Source organism: Strongylocentrotus purpuratus, unplaced genomic scaffold (assembly GCF_000002235.5).
Source record: "Strongylocentrotus purpuratus isolate Spur 01 unplaced genomic scaffold, Spur_5.0 spur5_scaffold_6, whole genome shotgun sequence".
NCBI lineage: Eukaryota > Metazoa > Echinodermata > Echinoidea > Camarodonta > Strongylocentrotidae > Strongylocentrotus > Strongylocentrotus purpuratus.
In genome coordinates this window covers 36,587,734-36,608,778 of record NW_022145612.1, presented here as the reverse complement: position 1 = coordinate 36,608,778, position 21,045 = coordinate 36,587,734, and the positions used below count along the sequence as shown (strand labels likewise).

The following is a 21,045-nucleotide window of genomic DNA, read 5'->3' as shown; positions in this document are numbered from 1 at the left end:
CAAACGAATAAGCCGTTCTCCAGGAATGAAATTTTGGTCACAATATTTCCGTCCACTCCCAAATATTCTGTAGGAATTCGCTAAAAATAAAGGCGGTGTGAATATTCGAAAAATGTATCTTTGTTAGCATTGAAGTACTACATGTACCAGCTTGTGCACTTAATTTTAACAGATTTAACAGAATTTCCTTTATGGTCGATAAGCCCATTCAGAAGCACGTGGTGTTTTGGTTATTTAGTCTTCACTATCAAAAATGAATATACAAAATTTACATTGTGTATAACAAAATTAAAAAAAATAATACTAAAAGGTAACAGACCTAACATGTACATGAACTTATACTAAATCAAAAGTTTATGACAGTAAAAGAAAATTTCAAGGAGTATAGCCTAAACTAAATGATTGTCCAATATAACTTGCAAGCATTGAAAACAGCTGCATTTTGTGATATACTTTGGGGGTTCGAAATATTGCATAAAACCAATGTCCACTTTAACGGAAAACCTCAATCACTTAGCAATTTAGTTTGAATGTTGCTAGAATTGAAATTGTGATTGTCACAATATAAATGATGCCCCTTTCGGCCCCCTTTCTCAGAAACAGCTATATAATGCAAACTGTTTTTTTTTAGAACTGTCCATCCGTCTCAATCGTAAATATTTGAACTTCTACATGTGTTTCTTTCCACATAATTCTAGAAATATTGAAAACCTCATATTTTCATAATAACAGAGACTAAAGGAGCTCACATTGTTTTCCATATGCAATCCATATAATTCTCACTGTTTACATCATAATCAGTTACAGCTATAACGCTTTGCAAACAAATTTCGATTTACAATTTTTTTTCTCCCAAAACACATTTTTCAAGAAATTTTGGTAGACCAGTCGCCAATTATTATTTGGTTTCTCATGCATGGAATCAAAGAAATGGCATTTAAAAAATAACGAGTTTCATAAATGTTTACATAAGGAAAATTCAATCAGTATTTTCATCGGTGTGACTCCGATAGAAGCCAGTTTGAAAGCAGTATTAATGACCTTCTGGTTCTCATCAGAAGATATATCCAATTTATGTTGCTGTCCTAATCTTTTGTATAAATAAACACATTGAAAACGCAATACTTACAATGTATCATCTGTTTGGAGCAAAAAGGGCTTTAACTCCTACACTTTAACACGCTTTCAACACAATTTAGCCCACTTCTGGCTCTGACTATATTATGAATAGACCTGTCACCTGCATTTGTAGTTTTTGAATGGGTCTAAACAAACCTCCGGTATTTCATGAGAAAATGTGATTCTTGTGAAATCAACTGAAAATGGAGTTTTAAACTTTGATTTCATATATTAGAATATAAATGTACATGTATCTCTTTTGTTGTATTTGGAGGCTTGGAGCGGGTACTACAGGTGAAAAAAAATAAAGCATTGGGAAATAATCGACCGAAGGGAGTTTTGAATTTCATTTTAATCAATTACACAAACATATTTTCAATTGAATTCAGTTGAATTCAGACTTACATATTACAAACTGATTCTATATGTGCCTCCTCCTAAGTAGGACAAAAGATGAAGGGAAGAGATGGGAAGGGTAGGGAAGAGTTGTAATATGATTAAAAAATCCCCAGGATATAAAACAAAATAAAAGCAGTACCTTTATCATAATTAAATACCCCTGAGGATTTGCCCCTCTGCAGTTTTCCAAAGGAATATGAGACGTGTAATGGTCAATACTCTTTGTCCTGCATGTTTATTTGCAAGTCAAAGTTGACATTGATTAATGGAAGTGTACTAACTCTCATCTCTCCTCGCCTTTTCAATTGAATAACATCTATTTTCTACTTCTGAATTGTGTCTTGCATTGTCTCTCATGCCTTCTTCTCCGTGAAAAAGCCCCAAATGAAACACCAGGCCAAGATGCTGCCCCCGGGGGAACGCAGACGACAAATTTGTCATTCAATTTCATCTCTGCCCGCAAGATGATGGAGTAACCTTTTGAAGTCTTGTGTTTGAATGAAATAAATCAAGAAAAGCTGTAAAGCTGAAACCACTTTTTGAGGATGTAGGAGTACTTTAGGTGCACAGCAATTCAGATGTTGATCATTGTGTTGTGTGTTACTGGGTTTCCTTGTTTAAAGTTATGCTTTGATGGTCTTTTTGCATGTTTGCATGGTATTTCAAGGCTTAAAGTGCAAGTATAGCCCCCAAAAGATATTTGATTTATAGCAAATCCAAAAAAATACAAAAATATTAGAAAAACAGATACAAGGTTTGAGAAGTCATTTCTTCATGACTTTGCAAAAACAGTTTTGATGTTAAGCCTCTCAGAGACAGAAGAAAAGAAAGAGAAGGAAGATTTTGTATAAATGTGTGTATTCTTAAATATCTATCTTTTATACTACCTATTCGAAATGTTCTCCTTTTCATGCTGAAAAGTTCAGATGGGTGCATGTTTGCGTTTTTTGCTTAAGGCATGCAGAAATCAATTGATTGAAACAAGAAATGTAATATTCATGGCAAAACCAACAGTAAATATGGAAAATAGGGTAGCTTATTTATCATTGTTTTGAGAGAAAAGTGGTTACTTCAAAAGAACCTACATACTCTTTCAAAGGTCAGAAGTGATGGTGGATTGAGTGATGGATTATGTGGTATATCTGATGATAATTGCTAATTTATAAATGCAACAGAATTACGAAATGGATACCAAGATGGCCAATTCCTTCCTGACTTGTCATTGTGTTTTGGCCTTTAAACATTAAGATTCTAATTTCATAATTGCCAACAATTCTGATTTGAAGGAATGATTCCATTTCCCAACCTTCAAACTAATGTTGTGAACATTTCATTCCTTCTGTTTTCTTAAAATTTCATTGTGACAGCATAAAAAGTTAGTTTAGTATTTTTCCGCTGAGAGATTCCTAAATTTTTCTGCGGAAGGTCAGTAATTACGTGTAATGCCATAAAAGTCTGAGAAGGATGGAATTGTTCTTCATTGCTTAATTACTTTAACCATTGGCAATTAGCTATGTGAGTAATCTGCCTTTCATACAATGTACAGTGTATAAAATAAATAGATCATAAATATATTCAAAACAATTTAGATCCAAAAGCTTGCAAAATCCATGTAAACAATGATTATTTTTTTTCTTTTAGCACCAAACAAGAATTGTTGACTCTTGATAATATATACCAATGCCTCCAATTGCAGGAGCAGATTTGAAATTTTGAAATTTCGAAATTTTGAAATTATACACATTTTTAAAAGTCAGGAGCAGATGCATGGAGAGCCAGAAGGACGTTAACACTCTGAAAGTATATGAGTTAACAATCTTCTGGCTCTCAGCAGAAGTCTTTATCTGACCCATCCCTTGTTTACACCGGACATTCCTCTGTTGCTATTTGAGAAATCTCTTGTATCGTTCAACGGTAGCCGGGTTTTCTTCAAAAGAGCTGCTGCTTTGGAGAACAACTTCACATGATCAAACACATTTGACATTTCAGAATCTTTGCACAAGTGCAGATTGCTGGAGGGCCATTGATACTGACAAATTTTGCTTGAATAAATCAGAAAAATACATGAGAAATCTCATGTATTGCTATTGAGAAATCTCATGTACAGTATTGACCAAAGGTAGCTACATGTACATGTATGTTTTCTGCACAGAAGCCACTGCTGCTTTGGTGAACAACTTTCCATGATCAAACACATTTGACATTTTAAAATATTTGCATAAGTGTAGAGAACTTGAGGGCCATTGATACTGGCAAGTTTCGTTTAAATAGACCTGAAAAATCCCGTTGTTATGTTGTCAAGCTATCTTCATCCTGCAACTACTCTTTTATCCTAAATAATATTAATGGTAATAGAGCATGTCATTGTCATAGATTCAGTTGAGAAATACATGTACGTTATGCTTGTGCATTATACCAATGCAAAAGATGAATGGTAGTCAGTGTTATATAATTCAAGATGTTGTTTGTATTAAACAAGTTGGGGTTTATCTGTTTGGTGGGATAAATCTATTCTGAAGTGTGTTTCCCTTTAGATAGATATCCAACATTCCTTGAGCATTTCCCTGCTATTCTAATTTTCTATTTCTCGACTGAATAGAATATTCTAGTGTGATTTTCATCAGTTACCAAAATATCCATAACATGATGTTCACTATATAGGTTAGAAAACGGAAAAAAAGTTATTTCTTGTGAATTCATGCATATCAAGCCATCGTTAAAAAGTACCTGAACATTTTTAAAATAGAGAAATTCAGTCTTTCACTCCCTCAAATAGACCAACACTATTCTCATTCACTCTCCCTACACACCGAAAACAATTTAAAAATCTTTTTACAACTATACAACTTTTACTACTTTTTACAGCACTGCATTACTTCAAAGCATACTATTAACATTTTGAGACATGGTCCCAAGAGAATTTGAATAGCTTAAATTAGAATGGAAAGGAAAAAAATTGTTGAAAGTTGTAAGATTTGTTACATTTTTTAGTATACATGCAAAAACTTAGTGTTCTAATTTGTCAGTAAGACCAGTACCACCTTGCTTTCATATCCACATGAATAGGAAGAATTGAAGGCCAATCTTTGTTGTCGCCTGCAGACTTTCCAGTTACCTGACTTTTCACAATGAATTCTTAACTCCCACTCCATCCCACATAACTTCTCATTCACTGTGTAATTGCATGTTAGTAAACATCAAGCTATGATGCCTGTGACTACTACAATCAGAAATGAACACTATTCAAAATTATGCTCTGCAATTATTTACACAATATGTAGACCGTAGCATGTACAGTCTTATCGTGCAATATGAAAACAAATTTGAAATGAAAGCAGGAAAGTTGTGATGAATTTGTTGATCAGTGTTTAGAGAAAGTCAATATTTATTAGTATTCAAGATATTTTAATAAGAAGAAACATTTCTGGAAAAAAACCCAACTAATAATAGCAGGGCATCACGTCATGAAACTGTCATAAGAACAAGTCTGCCGACACCTTATTGAAATACATATTAATCCGGATACATGTGTTTGAGTAGGATGTCTGTGAATTTTCACTTAAATGCATGAATGATTGTTTTGTGAGAGATTTCTATTTGTTTATAGATAGAACACAAGTCTGGATTAATGAAATGACTGAAATCTATTTTAGTCCTTGATGAGAGAGAGAGATAGTGTAGTCCAAGGGGGGACTAAAGTAAGAATCACTTTGGTTAGGGCATTTTTATGTGATCAGCCCTCATCAAATGGCCCGCAAGCCATAATTTTGAGCGGCCCTTTGGGAAAATTCCACGAACCCCCCATGGGTAGTCTGCCCCTGTTGTTGTCACATTTACTATATGTCAAAAGCCGAAAGCATTGGATCATCTGTAGAGAGCCTGAATAGCATTCTCTTATAATTGATTTGAATCAATGCCCTCCTGGCTTTCAGCAGATGTGATAATTACTTATCCTTTGATTGAAACATTCAAATATGTTTTATCATGGGTTTTAAAGGCATCGTTTAACAATGTTAAATCTGAGATGCATAGCCCCAGTGTTATCAGTGTCTGTGATATGGTGTAATATTGAAGCCCTAAAAAAATTGCGCTTCAAAATGATCACGAAGTGCCTAAAATGTATAGTTCTTTGAGTATATAAAAACCACTAGGAAATTTTTTTTTTAGATTTTAATTTCCGATCATAGATATCTTGATAATCAGACAAGCGATTGGCTTGTAAAAGTCATGGGATTCCTGACTGACCTACAGGTCCATAATTATGATTGAGCATGAGTTAAATCCAGGATTTTATTTCAGAATCTGAGGTAATGTTACTGAGTCAGTTTAAGATGCAAAATTTAAGGACGTTGTTATACGTGATTTTATTGTCTATTTTGATTTTTACAGGTATGGTGCAGATCCTCTACTCTTCATCTCCAACACCATGATTGGCATCACCCTGAGTCTTATACCTCTGTGTAGCAACCTACCTCTCCTCCTGGCCGACCTGGCCTTCATGGGCTTCTTCATGGGTATCATCGACACCACAGCCAACGTGTCCTTGCTCAAGATCTATGGCAAACTCGTCTCACCGTTCCTTCAGGTGAGTGCATGCATGCTGCCCTAGCTCTCTACCACAGACTTCCTGTGCTGAAGCAGTTTGTACTTGAAGCCTGAAAAGCCTTAGAGGGCGTATCTCACTGAGCGGCTAATGCTTACGAACGTTGCAAATTCGGATTTGCCAACTTTTCTGACGAATGTTGGTGAAAATCAGGGTTTGCCTCTGCGACATTAAGCTACTTTTAGCGATGTTTAGCGACAATTAATAACATTTGAGCCAATGTTTGTGAAAGGCAGTTGGCAAATATTAGCGACTGTAAGCAAATGTTAGCGACAGTTTTTGCGAAAATTAGCAACTATTTGCCAATCCTTTGCCACTAAATATTTGTGAATGTTTGGGACCTTTTATTAACTCCTGGTACTCGATGGGGTCGATTTTATTTAGGAACCATATGGTGACGTGGTTGCTAGGATTGGCTAATCAAAAAGAACTTCAGCGGCACCACCTTACAACAATTTGCAAACGCTTAAGACTGTTTTGCAAACGCCTACGATTGTTTTGCAAACGCTTACGACTGTTATGCAAATGCTTGCAACTGTTTGCAGAAAAATAAATTTTGCAACAAAGACAAGGAAACTGTTTGCGACAGTGAAAACTGTTTGCGAAATTTCTTGCAACCTTTTAGGAACCCTGGGGAAATCCCAAATTTGCTATGTTTGCAAGCATTCGCCGCTCAGTGAGATACACCCTGAACCGATCATTTTGAAAGATATCATGATGGATTAGGGGTATAGAACATTAGTCTTATAATCTGTAGGTACTGGTTTGGAAACCAATAGATTGGTACAGCTGTGATCCTTAGACGGCCGGGAATTCAGCCTGCCCTAATATTTAGTTGGTTCTGATAAAAGCAGAAAAATGAGACAAACATATTAGTGAAAGTTTGAGCAATATCAGATTAAAAATAGAATGAATATTTCAAGTTGTCATCATTAAAACAGATAAACTTCATGTTAATTTTAGGTCAATACAATACACGATGTATATCCAACTTCGGTATGGTAGTAAAGAGTACAGTAATAAATTATTAATTTCAAATTAAAACTACGATATTATGGTAAATAAGCAAAATTTTCTATTGATGAAACACAAAGAAATTATTCAAGAAATGTTAAAGTGACTCGGTAACATTGTTGAAGGTTGATGAAAAAATTGCTAAATTTTTGTATAAAATGTTACTTATTATATTCCTTATACTGTACTAACCCTCTGACATGCAAAAAATCCTGAAAATATTCTCAAACCACGAAGATATCTATGGTTTTCTTTGAAGGCATCAATGTACGACACTCTCTAACAGTGATTAACAGTAAATTCTCCCAACCATTTTTGAATCTCCCCAACCGTTTTTTCATGACAAAAAGACATAAAACAGGCTAATAAAAATCTTTCAGCACTTAAAGATAAACTCCAGTTCTGGTAAAAAAAAGAAAATTAATTCTCACAGAATCAAACGAAACTTACACTGAATGTTCAAGATTACAAATAAATGACATGTGTCAAACAATTTTGGAAGAAAATGTATACTGGCTGAGTTATGAGCATTGAAAGACAAGGAAATCAAGGTAGTTACTAGCCCCGACACCATGTGTGTTGTCCCATATATAGCTTTCTGTGTACAGTGCTTGTTACTTTACCAAGACTTGGTCAAATTTATTATGATTTTGATGACTCCAGAACCTTGCAGTGCACACAAATACTTACATGCTACATGATCAACTGTTTCTGATCCTTTCCACACCTTTTCTTTCACAATGCAATCGCATGACCAGTACTAAAGTTTATCTTTAAATGTCTGGAATGGTATGTAGAGCCAATTTATTGCCTTGTGGCAGTTTACATTCACCTAAAATGTAATTAAATTGTTATAATATAGTTGGGAGAATTAAGGAATCGATCAGATCAGTTTTTCCCAATTTGTATCATTAATAATGGTCCGTTTTCACTCAAATTTTCAGATTATCTTTAATTGTACATCTAGCATTGAAGTCACTACCTTAGCACCACTTTCTCTCATCTGAACAATGTTACTAAGTCCCTTTAAGGTTGTAACCATTTATTTAATAACTTTTGTCTTTTTTTTATTATGTTAAAATGTAAAATGATGTAAATATAAATGAAATATAAAATATGAGAAATAAAACACCCCAGTAAGAGGACAAGAAAAAAAAATCAAGATAAAACCCAATAAGAATGGCTATAATATTTTCCTCAAAGAAATGTGAATATACTATTTCTATGTACATGCACTCAGAGAGCATAGATTAAGTATTTATATTTTTGCCTAAAACTTGTCAACATTCTTTTAGAAGCTTTTAAAAAAATAGATGGGTTTATACTTTCTACACGTTCAATCACATTCATTTTCCAGCCCAAAGCTGATCATTACCTTAGTAGGAATAATATTTTAGTTCAATTGGTCATATTTCTCCCTTCCCCTAGAAAGGAAGTAAAGACAGGATAGGAGATGGGGGGGGGGGGGTCCTTTCCTCTCTCTCTCTATTTCCTTTCTTGTTCTGGTTGTGCACTCTCATTATGATCCTCCCACACAAAATCTCCCAATCATAATTCTGTTTGTTCATATCATCCTCCTCTCCTTGGGCGGTTATATTTCCATGGCAACCATCGTAACATAAATACTGGCTCATGTCCCATCTATTCATATGTTCCAAAGATTTTGAGTGAGATTATAAAGCCATACGTGCCCATGTGTTGTTTTTGTAATGCCCTCATCTCGGACCATCTCATCTTTCTGCAAACGAGAAAATAAATTTTGCAGCAACAATGGGATAGGGTATCGAATTGAAAATGTTCATGCTGGACTTAAAGATTAGGTTTTGAAAATTTTGTAAAGATTTTGTTTCCAATGTGGGCAAGCACGTACTTGTGATTATTGGATATTACGAGCTTGAATATTGGAGAAACTTTAGATTTTATTGTGACAATTTTTAGGTCTACTAGCGATCAACAACTTCATTGTGATATTGGATATTTTGTATTTGTTTTCTTAGGTTATGGTAGATTTTTAAAATTTGTATTCATATACAAATAGATTTGTTTCATCTGTTGGAGACACATACCGTATTTAACGTTTTATAAGCCACACCATACTTTTTAGCCTGTGGGAAGAATAAAAAACAGAACTGTGTTAAAATCGCTGATGTAAGTGGCATTTATGACAAAAAGTAAGTCACCAAAAAGAAAGAAATGGATGAAGAAAATAATGCCAATATCACTGGCGTTTAAGAAAGAAAAAAGAGAGAGAGAGAGAGAGAGAGAGAGAGAAAGCAAAAACAATTAGATGTCGCTGATGTTACCGGCTTCTATGAAAAAAAGGAAGCCGATGGAAAAAAAGAAATCAATGAAGAAAATTAATGCTGATATCACAGGCGGTTGAGAAAATATGAGAGACGGTTCGAGAGAGAGAGAAGCGAAAAACAGTTAAATATCGCTGATGTTACCGGCTTTTATGAAATTTTATTGTGACAATTTTAAGGTCTGCTATTTAGCGATAGCATATAGGTCTACATAAAGATAATATTTCATCCGTGACAATTTTAAGGTCTACCAGTGATTTACAACTTCATTGTAATGGTATTGAAAAAAATACACTAGGGCTCGGGGCGAAATAGCCCCCAAAATGCCCAAAAGAGCCCCCGAAAATCAGAAAAGAGCCCCCATAAATTTGCTTAAAGTTCAATGCAAAACAAATCTTAGAATGTTACATTCATGCAGGCAAGCTTGAAAAGTAGCCCCCGAAAAATAATATTAATTTTTTCCCTGGTCTACTTGTATCATCAACTTCATTGTGATACAAATATTTTGTATTTTGTACCTGAGTTCAGTTAACTGTTGAAAATGTGTCTACTGTAGCTTTGTTTTAACTGTGGGAGACATGTTCTTGTGATATTTTTTAAAATTTTAAAATAAACTTTAGATCTTATTGTGACAATTTAAAGGTCTACTGGTGATTCAAAATATTCATCTTAGTACTGCATTTTTTTCATATTTAAGTTTTTTGAGAGTTTCTGATTAAACATTGAGAATTTAAAAGTCTGCTTAGAAGTATCCGTTCTTTTAGGTCATAAAATATTCGAGGGTACTTTATTTTCAGAATCCCTATTATTATCCTTAATGCCCTTAATAAAATGGAAGGCTGGCTAAAAATATTGTAACCAAATAGGAGCTGATAGAGTACATCTTACATGAATCAAATCTTTTAAGGTTAAACATTGAGAATTAAAAGTCTGCTTGTAGTATCCGTTTAATAGATTTGATGCTTTGATATTTTTAGGTCATAACATTTTAGAGGGTACTTTAATTTTCAGAATCCCTACTATCGTCCCTGTCTCTTGACCCTAATAAAATGGAAGGCTGGCTGAAATATTGTAACCAAATAGGAGCTGGTAGAGTATCAGCCTTTTCACACACAGCTAAAATTCTATAAACATGATTAGTTTAAAGGGCTTTAAACTAATCACTTGTACATACGACATCATTCACACACAGAAATTTCGGTGCGATCGTTAATCGTTTCGTGATTAACTACTGCTCGTAAAATGCGCAGTAGTGCCATTGCGCATTGAAGGTCATGTCATATCAATCAAAGCGCACTCTCCATCCAGTTTAAACACGTTTAAACACGAATACTGTATTTGCCGGCGATAATGCTGCACCGCCGCAAAGGCCGCACCCCCGATTTTGACATTTAAAAAAAAAAAGGAAAAAAAAACATTCAGACAAAACAAAATAATCATAATTTTCTCGAAAACACTATTTTTTTTTACAAACTGATACCAAGTTCATCAATATTCTTATAATTTACTGGAAGTTTAGCTAAAAAAGTGATCACAGGCAGATTTGGTGTCCGATATATACCCCTACCGTGCACAATGTACGGTGTAATGCGAAACTGCATAAAATGGAAAAACAAAATGGCGACTTTGGATGGATGTTCGCGGCAGCTCCGTTAAAAGGGTCCCTTCCTTTACTTTTGCAATGCATTGGCACGAAAGTAGATCAAGATCTACCGGCAAATGTTGTGTTAGAACGTTTATTTTCGTCTTCATGTCAACAATGCAAGGTAAAATTGTCGGTAAGATGTGTAGTAATGTCCTGTACCATAGTGGTATAGTTATTTTACCGTTTGCAGTCCCATATGTGCAAATTCGTGCTGGTTTTGACTTTTTTTATTTTTTTTATTTTTTACTCTTTCATCGTAAAGGCCGCACCCCAACTTTTTTATATTTTCTCTTCCAAAAATACTGCGGCTTTTACGCCGGCAAATACGGTAACCGTTCACACACAAAATGTCAAGCTCTCTAGATACGAACTTCGTATCTGCAGCCTGTTTTTAGGGGCGTATGAATCGCGACTTCATATCTATCCCAACATTTTATAAACGATGTTGACACAGGGAAAATTTTTCTATAAACATGTTTAAAACTGTTGAGTTAAACACGTTTATACTAATCATCTCTAGATACGATGAATTTTAGCTGTGTGTGAAAAGGCAATATATCTCACATGAATCAAATCTTTTAAGGTTAAACATTGAGAATTTAAAAGTCTGCTTTAGTATTTGTTTACCGTAATATATTTGATGCTTTGATGTTTTTTACCGGTAAGTCATAACATTTTAGAGGGTACTTAATTATCCTCCCTGTCTATTGCACTTAATAAAATGGAAGGCTGGCTAAAAATATTGTAACCAAATTGGAGTTGGTAGAGTATATCTCACATGAATCAAATTTTTTTAAGGTTAAACATTGAGAATTAAAAGTCTCCTTGTAGTATCCGTTTAATAGCTTTGATGCTTTGATATTTCTTAAGTCATAACATTTTAGAGGGTACTTTATTATCATCCCTGTCTACTCTCTTGTCCTTAATAAAATGGAAGGATGGCTAAAAATATTGTAACCAAATAGGAGCTGGTAGAGTATCTATCTCATATGAATCAAATCTTTAATGTCCCTAGACAAGAATTTTGATCCTGTTGTCTGTCTCAAACCATGGATACTCGCTAACGGATACTTGATACCTTGTAATGGACTATGTACCAATAATGGTTTCAGGGGCTAGCCAGGGTTATTATGTTTAAACGGACATTTAAATGTTTTTTTTTTTTCTGTAATTTTTTTATGAGAGCATCGTTCTTATTTTCATGATTCATATCATCATCATCATCTGCGCCTTGAGCATTTGACCTGCGCCTTGAGCATTTGACTGTCAAGTGGATTTGGTGCCTTATAAATCATATGTATTATTATTATTATTATCATCATCATTTTTATTATTATTACCGGTAGTGGTAGTGGTCAGTAGCAGTAATAATAGTGATATCATTTTATTATTACTATTTTTATTACTATTAAAGTTATCATTATTGTTATCGCTATTGTTATTGTTATTGTTATTATTGTTATGTTATTGTTACTGTGTTGTTTTATCTCTCTTCCAGGCTCTTCATTTCTGTTACGGCCTTGGTGCGGTCATCAGCCCCCTCTTGGCCGAACCCTTCCTTCTGAACACAGACTGTACTCTGTTGGTCACCAACGGGACAGCCAGCTCCAGTGACGATGGTGCCAGCGTGACCGCTGAGACGGTGACACTGAGTTCTTTAGAGGATGCCCAGTCCCAAACCAACGTTAAGTATGCCTTCTGGATCATGGCTGCTTTCCAGGTAAGTTCTTCAGGCCTGATGATTACCTGATTTGAACGGTTTCCCTATTTGATTTCCCCCCGATTTTCCCTATTTCCCCCTATTTTTCCCAAATTTTCTTACTCAAAAGGGGGGGGGGGGTGAATGTTGTTAGATGCCATTTTTTCCCTGAAACCTTTTTTTTTTGCTCAAGGGGAGGGGGGGGGGGGGGTGGTTGAGGAAAACAAAAACAAAACCTTTTTTTTAGTGGTCACTATCACTCCTGGTTCTTAGATTTTTTGGTTTGGGATCTCAGGTATATAATAATTATGAAAATATCAAGATTGTCTTCTTGCATAGGGTAGCCTCATCATTAGTTATCATTCTACCTGTTTTAAATCTTAATGTCATTTTTGAAAACCACAACTTTACATGGTTCCTAAAAAACTTTTGAGAAAGGTGATAGGTAGGGGACTGACACTGCTGACTAGCTGCAATGAAGTACAAATAACAGGCCCTTCTTATGCAGAAAAGCAATCTTTTTCACAATTTGAAATGGAAAAACAACTGAAATGGGACAAACCCCAAACAAATGTGGTGGTGTTTGTGGTTTCATTTTTAAACCCATTGCCTACGTGAATCGGGTGCTTATTATTCAAAAGTCAATGGGAATGAGATAATTCAGTAGTCAATGAGTTAAGAGGTAATATTTTGTCTATTCAGAGCCAAAATAGTGTTAGCTTAGTGTTATAGTATATGAGTTAATGCCCTTCTGGTTCCAAACATATGATATATACGAATGAATGTAGGTTTAATACCAAATGGAAATTTGCGGCTTACGGAACAGTTGTTTCCCATCTATGATGAAGTAATGACAAGACCGCAAGTAACGTCAGTTGTGGTTAAAAGTTAAAAGGACAGAAGCATTGAAGTAACATTAGTCATAGTAATGAAGCATAACACATTTTGCAACGTGCATAAGCCATTAATCTTACGAAAGGAATATGGAACAGACTTATTGGAATGACACTTTAGATTTCCCCAAATAAAATTTTTCGATTACAAAGATAAAAGGAAGTGGAAGAGATACCATTATGGCGCAAAAATAGAGAGTGCAAAGCTTTTAGGGGTGATTAATTTGAATAGACATGACACATAATGGTGGGATTAGTGTGGATAAAGAAGAGACCATTTCATTTAGTTTGCTGTTGCAAACCCTTGCCATTGGTTGTGCATAACAGTGTGTCTGAACAGCAAGACTATGCAGACTGCATGAGTGCACTTTCTACTGCACTCCATACTTTAGCTGCTCCTCACAAAGCCAGAGACTGACAGGGCTACGCTCGGCTCAAGGCTTGATGGAGTTGTTTTCAAGTGTCAGATCAGAGTCTGCGCTTACAGACTACATTTTGTTTACACCAGACAAAAAAAATCACTTGTTAATGACATGTCCATCAACGCCAGCCATTAACTCCATCCAATAATGCTTAGCTTATTAATTGATCTTTTTCCCCGCTTTGGGACGTACGTGAGTCGGTCAAACACCAGATATGAAATGTGAGATGAGATGGGCACGGGTAGTAGTAGTTAAAATATAATGTTACAAATGATGATTAAGCCAGATTATTAGAACTTGCGATCTTTTGCTTCGAGTGAGCGATATAAGGTGTTAAAAGGACGTACTTGATAGTTGACACAATGGTGGATTGGAAAAACAAAACATAAAAAGTTGGTGAATGTGATCCTAAACAGAATTATAACACATGTGCACATAATACATGTGTATGAGTTTGATGTTGAAGTGTATTTTGAAGAGGTTGTTTGATGTCAAAGCTAAATCCATTCTTATTTTTAGGTGATATGATGCCGCCTATACTAAAAGTATCCCCCAACAAAATTTAAATCTCAAGGGATGGATTTTTTATTGCTCTTGAAAGTCAAATAGCCTTTCATTTCTTTTTAGAAATAAACTCTAATACATCCCTTGATAATTTAAATATATTGCAATGTCCCTAAAAAAGCCCTCAGATTAGGCAGCAAGTAGCAGAACAAACCCTTATTACAGGACACAACATTCAGTGGGATGATGCCAACATCTTTGAGTTTGAAATGCACCTCTGGTCAAGAATGGTAGAATAATCCATCTGCATAAAAATTTCTTTGATTATTATATTGAATCGAATCGAATCTGAAATATTATGAACATATAATTGTATGGGCAGGTGGTCTATAATTATTCTATATAACACTGATTAACAAGCAACAGGATGGATATTTTGAAAACAGATTTCCTCACAATCGATATATATATTTAAATCTGTAACAGAGTCTGTATAATGTCTTTTAAAGGCATCGTTTAACAATGTTAAACCTGAGATGCATGGCCCTACGTATTATCAGTGTCTGTAATATGGTGTGCTATTGAAGCCCTAATAAAATCACACTTCAAAATGAACAAGAAGTGCCTCAAAAAGTAAAAATCTTTGAGTGACCGGTTTTACCATACTTGTTTTCCCCAATAGACAATTTGGCAAACGCAAAATTTGGATTCGATTTCCAATCATAAATATCTTCATAATCTGACAGGCGATCGGCTTATAAAAGTCATGGGGTTCCTGACTGACCTAAAGGTTTATAATTATCATTACAGCATGAGCTAAATCCAGGATTTTGTTTCAAAATCTGAGACAAAGTTACCGGATCCCTTTAAATCACTACAGAACCAAGTGAATTGCAGTCGACACTCAGAACCAAGGTAGATTGCAGACACACTGTGCTATAAATTTTCCATTCGCAACAAATCCAATAAAATGAGATGAAATCTATACTTCTACTTATAATTATCTGTAGGTATTACTGACAGCCTCCCAATGATACATATCTGTCTCTGGTTCATATAGGGATAGAAAGAGAATGAAAATATCCTTTCCTATGAATATCAAACAGCATCAGATATATATGTATTAATATGATGGATTTCACATTTACCTGTAGCTGTCACTGTTGAACTATAAAACAGTCAAATAGAGTTTTGAACCAGTTTATGATTAGAGTATAAGTCATGCAAAATTTTGTTTTCACTTGCACTTATGACATTGACCTTTATCAAAGCAGTCTTTGATTAAACAATGTAGGCCTAGTTGAGAAAAAAATTGTCTTAGTGGTGATTTTATTTTGACATTTTTAATGATTACATGACATACTATTGTTTTTATGTTTTGAAGTGACTCAAATGTTGAAGAAGACTGGAAAGTGAAAGGGATTCAGAAACCCTTTGAGAAAACTAACCTTTTAACATTATTGGAGTAGTTTTTTTTAATATCATCTAGTCAATATCCATTTTATTTTCAAATCAGTGATTGAATCATTGCAATAAGCCCTTCCTCCCAAGTACACACATCTATTCTCTTTAAGAGGCTTTTGACTATACTCCATTAGAAGGATTAAATCCGGCGCTATTGACTATTCAGACTTCAATGTTATCGAGTTGTAGCGGCCCACGTCTTCCCTTCTCATTCCCCTTCATTCAATTTCAAATCCAACTTGTGTTTGTTCACAGATTCGGTTACCAATGGCGACAGGCTGAAAGTCTCGGTTGTTTCAGATGTCACTTTGATATTTGTCCATGTATCTGGATAAGATGTGGATTGTGCATGAGATTAAAGTGATAGGTCATCTTCTGTATTCGAGCTTTGTTTATTAAGCTTACAATTGTTCAAAGAGACATATGAACATGTATTGTAGTTTTGAAAGGAAACCGACTGTCTTGTAAATGGATAATATGAATTGTGTAAAGGGATATATCGCAACAAAATTATATGCACTCCTATAATAAAAAAATAAGTATTAAAGGGAAAGCAGAAATATTTGCATATTGGATTTTCCATTACTGAGGAGAATCATTTTGTTTAGTGGAAAGAAGAAGTGTAAGCAGCGTACACACTGTATGCTGCTTGACCCATTTATAATGGTCACATATGTTGTATTTTTTAAACTAAAATATTCTATAGTTCTCCACATGTATATCAAAATATCAAGCCTGGTCAATAAAGATGATATTGACTGTTAAGAACCCAGGTTTGTAAACAAATCAGTTAATCAGATTAGAAACCAGAATTAAAATGGCGATAATGGTATATATTTTCCAGAAAATATATTTTTTAACTTTTAAGGCTGTAAAGAGTTTTTAAGTACTTTTGAGTCGAAACAGCATCATCACACATGTTGAATTGTCTGGTAGCGGTTATTCATTCTTTTTTAGTAATATTTAACCCATTAACGGATAATCCCCCATGGTAGATTTCATGAATAGGGAGCTATCTTTATCCAACGAGCTTCCATCTCCATGATACGCCTTATCCCTTGGTGTTGTGTGCTTCTGAATAATGGATAAAAGTTCACTTGTTATACCCGACTTCTGGTGCATGTCTCTAGGACTTCTTGATCAAGGAGGAAAGGGGGTTGATATTCCCGAGTGGGGGCTGCCTGGGGATGATTCTCATGGACAGTGCTTCTATGGCAAGTTGTGCATTCTACTTAAGAGTTTACCATGCGTTTCAATGATCCATCGTCTGTGGGAAGTTCACTTCTCATAGTGGACTTTCTCATGCACGTCTCTAGGAGTAGGGGGTTGGCTGCTCCCATGAGGGGGCTGTGGGGGATGGATGATTCTCATGAACAGGCTTTCAGTGTTGCATTCTGCAGTAGTATACAATGCATTTCACCGTTGGATCATCTGAGGGATGTCCCTTGGTACCCGCTTGCCGGTGACTTGGGTCGTTCAGGAAGCATGGGCTTGAGAGGGCTTGGGATGTGGCGCCTCTCCAAGCCGTGATATACATGTAGATTAGGCTGTATTAAAGTGACAACCATTAAAGTCTTACCCTTAAGTCTTACCAATGGGCATCTCTTGGAAACAGCATCAGCTAGAAAGTCTAGCTTTAAGGCTGAAGAGATAATAATAATAATAATGTTGGCTTCTTATATAGCACACATGTCCGTCACGTTGTGATGCTCCTGGCACTGCCCTGATTATTACCCTGGCTTTAGCAAGGTGGCCATTACGAAGATGAAAGGTGGCTACTGTTTGCAGGTGCTGAAAAGGAATTACAGGGGAAACGCTCAAATAGTAAATATTAGCAATGAAAAAGTAATCATAAATAATAAGGTAAATGGCAGATTCTTAATTACAACTTCTCATGAGATGCTAATATCTGATCGCCTGAGGCCTAAAGAGAATTTGGACTCACAGCTAGTATCCAAAGTACATTTGCGCAAAGACCCTTTATAAGGAACATGTATATGATATAAAATGATAAAAAAAGAAAAAAAATTCTTTGAAGACATCAAAACATTTATAGATTTTATTCACAACATAGAATAGATCAGATTGCCCATGTTCCCATGACTATATTTCCAACTCTTCATTTTTCTTTTTAAAGTTTTACTTGATTACTATTAAATGAAGACAGTCAAAGCACTTTTTTTAGATTATTGGGAATATCATAAATTTGTCTTCACCAGATAGCGTAGGTGGCGTGGGAAGTATAATTAAGTTGCAGGCTTGCAGCTCCTATGATAAATCTACTGCCAGCTTAAAGATCATATTTTGGAATGATAGCAGTTTTCCAGCGCGAATTAAGATAATTTCATAGCTGACGAATAATAATCTTTTCTTTTAACTTCAAGATCCATTAATCATCTGTTTGTACTCATGCATGGGATAATTGATAGAGCCGCAGGATTTTTTTTCTTCCTTCTTGTCATGTGCTTCCGTAAAAGATAAATATATTATATCAAATATTCTACCCACTTTTAATTACATTGCCCATCTAAAAGAGAAATTGAGCATGCCTCGTAGTATGCTTTCCTCTGCTTAATTCAGAGTATAACATTAAGACAATCATGAGGAATACATCGTTTACTCAGAGCTAGAAGGGCATTAAGTCTTATGTAAAAGTATGACAGGCATCAGGACATAACCTCCATCAAATGATTGTATTTTTACGATATAATCTTGTGGTATTTCTCCAATTCATTGTTCAAAAACAATTCATTTGTGGTATTTACACACAAAAAGAAAATCAATATTTTGTCTTGGCACATTCTTGTAATGAGTTGATATCAGACATGTCCTGCTTTTTCTGACTTGTTTTTATATTTTCTTATTTCTTTTACTAGTATGTCTTATCTCTTTATTGTGAGCCTGTTCACAATTATATAATGATATATTGTTATTACTATTTAAAAAAAATGTATTTATGTATTTATTTATTCATCAATTTATTTATTTGTTTATTTACTTATTAATGTTCTTCTTCATACCTCTTGTCATTATTTACAGATTCCTATTGTAAGTCTTGTTCTTGCCCTGAACATCCGTCGATACTGCTGTAGCCCGCCCTCAGACAAGAGTTTTATCACGGTCTTGAATCGTTCAAACTATGTTGACCTCGATGCAGGTGAGTTACTTACTTGTATGCCCATCCCATAGTTTTGGAATATTGTTTTACTTTACTTCATGACCTAGTTATTCCTACCTCATTTTTTAAAGATATCTAATCAACTTTTAAGGAGAATGAAACCCCCAAAACAATAGCTGGTAATCTTGTTTAAAATTGTCGTCCAGTTAAAAAAAAAGATTCTGAAATTAGTTGTTTTTATTATTTAGTAAGAAAAACAACATCTCAAAAGTCAGCAGTTTTCTTGCTCTCTTGCTCGCCGTTGTCCCACTGGAGTTGCCATTTTTATCAAAATTGTGATGTAAAAGTAGTACAACTTGTGAGGTTTACCCCCTGACCTGTATTTTAGCTACAATGTACATCACTTACTTCAGCTTCCTAATAACAAACCATTTTTGTAATGCAATTTAGATGAATGGATATTCTTTCATCAAATTCATCACTGTGACAGGATGTGTTGGTTGAGCTGTTTGGAACAGTTAAGCAGCTTATTTTGTTTAGAAATATTTGGCATGCATGCATGGGTTGTTGCTTGGTCAGACCAGGAAGCTGTAATGAATGGAGATACCGTCTCGAAAGAATTTTCCGAGGGAAAATTATTCAAGATTAACCTGGCTTAACAAAAAGAAATGTAACCCTCTCCAGCCATCATTTCCATCAACAGCTGTTCATATCAATGCACAGTCCCTCTCTGGCATTCCAAATAGTACGAAATGTTACGTAACGCCATCTGCTTCCCTAAGTTCTCTATTCACTCGTTTGCAAAAATATGCAAGCATTGGGCTTTGAAGCCATGCGTGGCACCGACAAATTAAGTCATGTTCATGAAAGATGTATTTAGCTATAACATATAAAATGCAGAATTCACAACATTATGACCAATGCAACTTTCTATTAGTCATCAAATGCGTTTTCCGTTCTCGGATAGCTCTACTGAAGACATGGCCATTTTAACCAGCGAAATCGACCAAGGAAATCATGAGTTAGAGCGAATGAAAGATTTTCATAATCATGATTTTCTCATCTAATTATTGACATTTTCCGAAAATTTCCGAAATTTGTACATAGCTAGGAAGGTAGTCCAAAGGTTTATCTTCCTAAAGAACTAAATGAAATTGTGTTATATGTTTGCGCATTTATTGATTTAGGGCTAGAAGTTGTCAAGTTAGCACCACAATTCACCCAAAGTACGGGCCGGCAAAGCAAAAGCCGCCGTGCTCGCTGGGCTGGGCTGTGTGTGGAAAGGGAGGACTTAGTGCTACTCGGGAGCTGTAAGGTTTTGGAGGGGGATTAAGGGGATTACGGTTGGGGAAACAAAAGACGCGCGGTGCCACGGATGACTTCAAAGGGGCCTCTTGGACGGGATCTCCATTCATTACAGCTTCCTGGTCAGACATAACTATGTATTATTCAAAAGAGTGACACAGACATACATGATAGAACTGCTCACAGAAATCACCTGTTTGAGATGCCGGAGTAACAAGATGGCTGTTTGCATCACTGGCTTTGGTTGCTCAATAACCAGTCATTATGCAAAACACCATATCCATTCTATGCAGGTCAGTGGATGTGCACTACTCTGACACCACCACTTCAATCGTGGTGGCAACTCCTATACATGTAGCAGAATGGGGAGAAATGAAACAAATTTTAAATGCAAAATTTGAAAAGATAGGTTTCCTTTCTCAGTAATAAAATAGGATTAATGTCAAGATGTTATCAACCGGCTGACAACTTTGAATAAGATTATCAGCTATAGTTTGTTGGTTTTTCCCTTTTCCCTTTGAGTTACTTTACACATGTATGTCAAAGTTTTACATTTT

At 35.2% G+C, this 21,045-nt stretch overlaps 1 protein-coding gene across 2 annotated transcripts in view; it reads left to right on the top strand.

Annotated features, from left to right (window-relative positions):
- The window catches only part of LOC100888148 (major facilitator superfamily domain-containing protein 4A), a 92,826-nt gene that overhangs the window by 17,846 nt on the left and 53,935 nt on the right, over positions 1-21,045 (top strand). For both annotated transcript variants that reach the window (XM_030972813.1, XM_030972814.1), the window contains exons 2-4: positions 5,908-6,103; positions 12,582-12,803; positions 19,105-19,222. In XM_030972813.1, the coding sequence (XP_030828673.1) occupies positions 5,908-6,103; positions 12,582-12,803; positions 19,105-19,222 (536 nt within the window). The remainder of the gene's footprint in view (positions 1-5,907; positions 6,104-12,581; positions 12,804-19,104; positions 19,223-21,045) is intronic.